Source organism: Oncorhynchus masou, chromosome 33, assembly GCF_036934945.1.
Source record: "Oncorhynchus masou masou isolate Uvic2021 chromosome 33, UVic_Omas_1.1, whole genome shotgun sequence".
In the NCBI taxonomy this organism is placed as follows: domain Eukaryota; kingdom Metazoa; phylum Chordata; class Actinopteri; order Salmoniformes; family Salmonidae; genus Oncorhynchus; species Oncorhynchus masou.
Window position 1 is genome coordinate 36,385,755 of NC_088244.1, and position 7,123 is coordinate 36,392,877.

At 41.3% G+C, this 7,123-nt stretch overlaps 1 protein-coding gene across 1 annotated transcript; it reads right to left on the reverse strand.

Moving 5' to 3' along the window:
• Positions 1 to 777: 777 nt before the first annotated feature.
• On the reverse strand, positions 778 to 6,885 carry LOC135527475 (peptidase inhibitor 15-like). The gene is made up of 7 exons (XM_064955991.1): positions 6,675 to 6,885; positions 6,295 to 6,452; positions 3,006 to 3,404; positions 2,543 to 2,661; positions 2,280 to 2,382; positions 1,936 to 2,051; positions 778 to 1,696 (listed from the first exon to the last, which is right to left on the reverse strand). The coding sequence occupies exons 1-7, from the start codon at positions 6,883 to 6,885 to the stop codon at positions 1,555 to 1,557; spliced, it is 1,248 nt and encodes a 415-aa protein (XP_064812063.1). The 3' UTR covers positions 778 to 1,554.
• Between the last annotated feature and the right edge of the window lie 238 nt (positions 6,886 to 7,123).

The following is a 7,123-nucleotide window of genomic DNA, read 5'->3' on the forward strand; positions in this document are numbered from 1 at the left end:
TGCTTTTCCTGAAAAGGAGTTTTCCCACGGAATCAGATGTCCTCTGAAAACATTGAAATATTTATTGATTGATTAGGTGTCATAAAGTTTCACTCCAAAATATTTTACGAGCATGAACATGTAAAGAGGAATGACGCATGCAGTGCATATTCATCAAACTAACATTTGTGACACATACTACAAGGTAGAATATTTATTATTAATATGAACCATTGTGGCCATGAAATAAAATATACAAATCACTTTATATTTGACTCCCAGTCTCTCATTGTTAATGGATATGAACCAATTGAATTGTATAGTTCCGGAGTGTCCATTGCGCAGTTATCCCAATGATTCTGACCATAAAAGCCTCGTTAGTCCAGTTTTATAGCAGAGACGGACACTCTCTCCGGATGAATATGGAGGTGGAGGTGGAATGAGGTGGAAAAACATGACAGCAGAGCAGATCCCCTAGCCTCCCTTGGCCTCCTAGTTAAATAAGCACAGATGCAGGCCGGGGGCCATTTGAGAGAATATGCACAATACAGCCTGTCACTGTGTCCATTTGATAATATCTACGTTCTCATGCGTACATGAATAGACTACATGAATTGACATCATACAACTGTAAATGTAAAATGGGATTGATTGTCTGTTGCTAGTAACAAACGGCCATGCAAAGATAATTAGAAGAAAATCTATTAAAGGTCTCTTGAAGTCCTCCTTTTAAGACAGACAGAGGTGAAAAAAAGCACCCTGGAACTGTAAGGTTCATTAAAACACCCACTACTGAGGTAAACTCACTTTCTTTTTTATTCAAAGAATGCTTGACAGTGTTGTCATTTTCAGGCCAATCGTGACCTCTAATAAGTGAATTACAATGTTATAAAAGATAATTGGTCTACAACAGAACAATTCATAAAAATGATCTATGTCTCTAAATTTACAGTAAACATGTATTATACAATAAAAAAAAAAGAAAACAGTGAACTATAAAAGTGCTTCATTTTCAATACAAATAGCTTCGCAAAATGTCACTCGAGCCAAATAATCAACCAAAAACAGTGCAAACAGTTTGTGGACTTATCAAACACGTTGGCATAGCCCTACAAATATATTGAACTCATCTTCTCAACATTTTCAATAAAGGATATAATTAGATGAATGCAACATAATTCCCTTGTGGTTTTAGGTAGCTGGGTTCTGTATGTCCTGGCCCAAAATGGAGCTTTGCAACCCAAGAGTTTAAGTTCCTTAGGCTTATAATTAGGGGGGCTTGCCTAAACATCCAGTGGGTGGTGCATCAAACACTTGTTAATAATAAACACAAAAATAGTGGTACTGTAATTTAATCACAGAAACTTTTTTGTCATTTTTAGTTACTTCCAACTTTGCAAAACCAGTTCTTGTTTTTTTAAATTACTATTATTATTTAGAAATTCTTCGCATCTCACACATCTTCTCTTGAAGTTGTTTTTTTAATGAGATCAATGGAATGGTTCAACAAGAAACAGTTAATCATTTAAAGTCTTCCATTAAAACAGGGAAAATGTGACTGACGTCCAACTTGTTTTAATATCTTTTTCGTTTTTTGGCTTTGACTTTTGAACCAGCGGAGGAACACTGGTTTCTGTTACACGAACCTCCATATTTTGATGGACAAGCAGAGCATGGTTTGCCACTCTTGTAGGGAGCCTCTCCAACCCAGTTCCCTCTGGAAGAGAAATAAAACCTGGTTAACTACTGATCTTGTGTGTTTGTTTGTTTCCTTTTATGATTAGAGAATATTCACTTCAATGTAAGGTTCTGATGAATATAGCTTGTACATTGAAAAAATAAACGTATTAATCTCTAGTGGGTATATTCTACAGATTTGGCTTTTTTTGTGTTCATCATAACAAGACAGCTTACTCTTTCTACGAACAGAGAAGGATTTGTGAGTACATTACTTACTTGATAGAGTAGTTGCAAACCAGGAACACTGCTGTTCTCCAAGAGCTCCCATACACGTTCATGTTTGAGCACTTGTTGATGGCACATCCCATCCTATTGGTATTGGCCCATACCATCTAAAACAGAAAGATGCAATGTATCAATTTGTTGATGCAATGTGTAGCTCTCATAGTCAACATAATTAATTGCAAACAAGTTCTCACACACAGTCACCCAATTTCTTACCAATACAAATATCAACTATACCAGTACAGTACTTATCTTCTGTAAATAGAAGACTATGGATAAATAGAAGACATCCCAGTCAATACATTCCCATTTAGTGCAGTATCTAAGCCACACACCTGTGTATAGTGGGAACAAACTGGTCCACTGCATGTGTTGGGGTAGGAGAATGAGTTTTTCTCATCCTGCCAGGACCTCACCAGCTCAATGACTGATCGGTATCTAGGAGAAGAAAGACACATTTTGGATTTTCAAAAAATACCAACCTACTTCATATTTGACCAGATATACAATAAGACAGTGTTCTTTAGGCAGCCATTGTTGAACCAAACATTCACATAAGCAACATGGAAAGAAGAGGGACAGTTCAGTTCAAAAGTACCTGCCAGAGTTGATGGACAGGTTTTGGCCCATATATCTCATGGTCTGTGAGGGTCCATGATCCCATATGCAGCGGGAAGCCCAGGAATCTGCTGATTTTGCCAGTTTCCCATCCCACACCTAAAGCATGGAGAGAGACCAGCAGTTCAACACCTCTCAAAGATAAAACCTCATTAACCCTGCCCCTCGCACGAGGAAGGCTTTACAGATGTCCGCTGGTCCTATCTGTCTAGCGTCTCCTCGCCACATTGTTTTACTTGTGTGTACATACCTACGCGACACTTGACATACTAAATAAATATACGTGATTAAACATCGACAAAAGATATTTCTAAAATGTCAAATCTAACTCTAGTGTAGAGCAAAAACTCCAAAGTTATGTTTCAGATTTTTTTCTGATTTGTCGGTCAGATGCGTCAGTCCCTTGTTTTCCTGCCCCGTTACAGTAGATGTCGGGGCCTCACCATGATCTCCATGTTGGCAGCTTGAGGGAAGACCTGGGAGCGGACACGGTTGTGATAATCCAACAAGGCATTCATTTCTCTGGAGGAGATGGCTCTCCTCCTTCGGCTACGAGGCATGTCGATGCTAGTAAGATTCCGATTACTCCAGTCAGACTCTGCCTCGAAGGCAGACCTAGTTAGTTGGAGAAGGTCTGTCTGGTTGGATTTGGACAGAGACAGCACAGCAGCAGCTCCAGTGTAAGGCATTGACCAGAAGATGGCAGCGAAGAGGAGTTGAGCACAAGCAGCACCCATCTCTACCCTCTGGATGGAGTTTTGATAGCACATGGTTCTAGTAGACTTCTGTTGAGTGGGGAGAGGAGGGAAAGCATGTTGAATAAATATATATGTTTTTAGAAACTGTCATAAGCTACAATATTAGGAGTCAAAAGAGCAACAATTATTGGGGAGAAAGCTTCTATTAAGTAATGTTTCTAATTCCTGTGCAAAGTGTTGTCTGAACTTATCAATGTATAATGAATTAATTCATGATTATAAGTCAGAATTAAGTTTACAGAGGTCAAGAGAATACAAATGTTACATTCTTAACTGTAGTTTGTTTGTAGTTAGGCAAAAAATATATACAGTAGATACTGATAGCAAGAACCTTATACAGTGACAAAATAATATATGCAAATCACTATCAATATTTAATTAATATGTAAATTGTACATTCAGAATGTTGTCATGAAACTTGTTCATTTTAACACACATAGTCATACCTAAACTGTGAACAATTATAGGAAGCCTATAGCTGAAACAATATTTTTACACAAGTATCTGTAATCAATATAATTATTTAATTTGACATTCTAATTCACAATGGAAAGTTATAAATGTATTATTCTCTACTAGCATCAATAAAAATGTATAATTACCATTCTTATTGCTTAATTAATCTCACATTCATCACAGTCTCTACTATATTTAATAAATACAAATGCCATGCACACAAAGCAGCAATGCCACTGACCCAGACAGTACATACCTTTATCAGTTATTCAAGCCCAGCAGAGTAGAGCAGAGTAAAGCAGCCAGCTAGGAGATGAGAAGCTCAGCAGATCCACACTTAAACACTAGCCTTTGCAAACAAGACCGGTTGACATATGTGGCAGGGAACTTTAACTGGGCCAACTCTCTCACAGGGTATCTGACACACTCACAAGCCCTCCTGTCTTTTCTCCCTCTTCCTTTTTTTTCTCTCACAGAGGGTTTCTACCCAGGGGCCAGAAAACAATTTGATATATGTTAATACGCTCATTATGAAAACTCACTGCACTGGCTTCCAAGCCCCTGTAAAAAAAACACAAGAAAGATTTTCTAGTAATCATTGAAATACTGTATATGTATTTATATATTCTGTTTCTATAGAATTCATTGCACATGAGTATCTCTTCTTCTCTTGTATTTTCTTGATGGCTAATATTACTTGGATTTTTTTCAATCCCTGAATAATAAAGATTTTTCTTTAAATCAACTGTAGAATGAGAGTTTTCCATCAAAATAATTTGTGGGTTGGGACATTTGAGTGATATTTCATTTGAGTGCTTAGGTCTGCCTAAAGAACTGTTTGTAATCGTAGAGCACATGCTTTGGCTGCCCCTCTATCTCCACAGTTATCCCCAAGTTGTTTTAATAAAACACAATAAAACATTTCAATAAATAAGAAGCATGCTTCCAGGGAATGAAAGGAGAGAAGAATGCATATTAAACATTAAAAGGTCCCATTTTGAAAGTGCCTGACACTGTGGAGTCAGCGTTCATCTCCAGCTGTCCCAGTGGATTCCAGGCATGAAGGTTCCTAGAACCTCTGCCATTTGTAATATACTGTACCTCTCGACTACCATGGCACTGCCAAGGTACACAGCACCAACTGTCAAAACTCTACCAGTAGTGTGGGGTCAAAGAGATCGCCAAGATACTTGCCTCCTCAGTGGAGCAAATATATAAGGTCAAAAGAGAGGTACAGTAACTGTCCAGTGGGAGCACTCTGATTAAATCAGTGGTATTTAGGCATTAAATCAAAAGGGTTTCATGCCATATATAGTCACACATACAGTTGGCATGTCAAATGGTTACACTTGCATATTACATTTCTTTCTAGGAGACTGTCTACAGTATATAGTACATGAAGTACTGTATTGTGTGTGATGGAATTGCTTGCTTACAAGAATCACTATACTGTACTTTCGTTTCAATAACTTTAGTTTCAATACTTCAGTTTCAAACACCATCACAGTCTAACCATTGACCACCCAAACTTCTGAATGTATGCGATGAATAATGAATGTCACAGTTGGGAAATACCTTGGATGTATGCCATGAAACCGTATGGAAAAGTCTTTACTTTGTGGAAGATTCATCCACCCTCTACCCCCATGCCATGCCCAACGAAAAAGATGTTCTGTGTACAGAATGACCAGCACTCTTTAACTAAGGCATTCCAATGAGTCTTTCTCTCACTTTGAGTGGATGGGGAAAGCACAGGATTTCAGTCAAATTGGCCTAAATGCAAACTGAAATATGTTTAGATTTTTAATCCAAATAAAACCCCATCATTTTGTCAGTCACCCAATTATCTCAAGGAAATATAATATACTTCCTGAAAATCTTATATACTCACTGTAGTATCATAAACATCCCCTTTCGACAAAATCATTGAGGTACAACCATACTGATGCCTGCTATAGGTACTATAACCAGACATATGCCAGTGAACTGTGTGGTGGCATTATTGACTCTCCCTAAACTTTGGCCCCATTGGCTCATCTTGACATCATATTTATCAGGATAAGGTAAGACCCAGATGCAAACCGTGTCAAAGTAACAATGTTTATTACAGCAACAGAGGCAAAGGTACAGGACGGCAGGCAGGCAGGCTCATGGTCAGGTCAGGCAGAGGTCAGAAATCCAGATAGTGGCAATGGTACCGGACAGCAGGCAGGTTCAGGGTCAGGCAGAGTGGTCAGGCGGACGGGTTCAAGGTCAGGACCGGCAAGGTTCAAAAACCAGGATGGCGAGAAAAGGAGAGGCTGAGAAAAGACAGGAGCTGGCCGGACAAACACTGGTAAGCTTGACAAACAAGACGAATTGGCAACAGACAAACAGAAAACAGAGGTACAAGTACACGGGATAATGGGGAAGATGGACGACAGCTGGGGTGGGGTGGAGACAAGCACAAAGACAGCTGAAACAGATCAGGGTGTGACAGTACCCCCCCCCCCCTGGGGGTGGCTACCTGGGCGCATACCTGGTTGACCGGGGTGCTTGGTGGAAGTCTGCAATGAGGGCTGGGGTCCAGGATGGCTCTAGCGGGGACCCAGCACCTCTCCTCCGGGCCATAACTCTCCCAGTCAACTAGGTACTGGAAACCCCTGCCCCCTGGTCGAACCCCCAGGAGGGGTGGGCCTGGAAATGGAAGACAAGGGACTGTGAGACACGGACTTGATACGGGACACATGAAAGGTGGGGTATATACGAAGGGTAAGGGGCAACAGAAGACGAACAGTAGAGGGGCTAATGACCTTGGAGATGGGGAAAGGGCCGATAAAACGGGGGGACAGTTTGCGAAACTCCATCCGGACAGGCAGATCCCGGGTGGAGAACCATACCTTCTGTCCAAGATGATACCGGGGAGCCGGGGTCCGATGGCGATCCGCTTGTCGTTGATACATGGAGGTGGTCTTGAGGAGTGCCGACCGGTCCAGTAGGCGAACATACATCTGGACAGAAGGTATGCCGACCTCCTCTTCCTGCTCAGGGAAGAGCAGGGGCTGATATCCCAGGGAACACTCGAAGGGAGATAGGCCCGTGGCAGAGCAGGGAAGGGTGTTGCAAGCATATTCGACCCACACAAACAGCTGGCTCCAGGTGGTGGGGTTTGCAGAGACCAGGCAGCACAGGGTGGTCTCAAGGTCCTGGTTGGCTCACTCCGACAGGCCGTTGGACTGGGGGCGGAACCCGGAGGACAGGCTGGCTGATGACCCAATGAGGGTGCAGAACGCCTTCCATAACTGGGATGAGAACTGAGGACCCCGGTCGGAGACCATGTCCATGGGCAGTCCATGGATCCGGAAGAT

What these genes read in the sequence shown, in the direction of transcription:
- LOC135527475 (XM_064955991.1), bottom strand. Translation starts at nt 6,885, where the DNA reads ATGCTTGCAACACCCTTCCCTGCTCTGCCACGGGCCTATCTCCCTTCG. An exon ending in CTGCCAACATGGAGATCATG is followed by an intron (nt 2,662 to 3,005) that starts GTGAGGCCCCGA and finishes TCCATGCTTTAG; the next exon opens with GTGTGGGATGGGAAACTGGC. An exon ending in CTGTCCATCAACTCTGGCAG is followed by an intron (nt 2,383 to 2,542) that starts GTACTTTTGAAC and finishes TTCTTCTCCTAG; the next exon opens with ATACCGATCAGTCATTGAGC.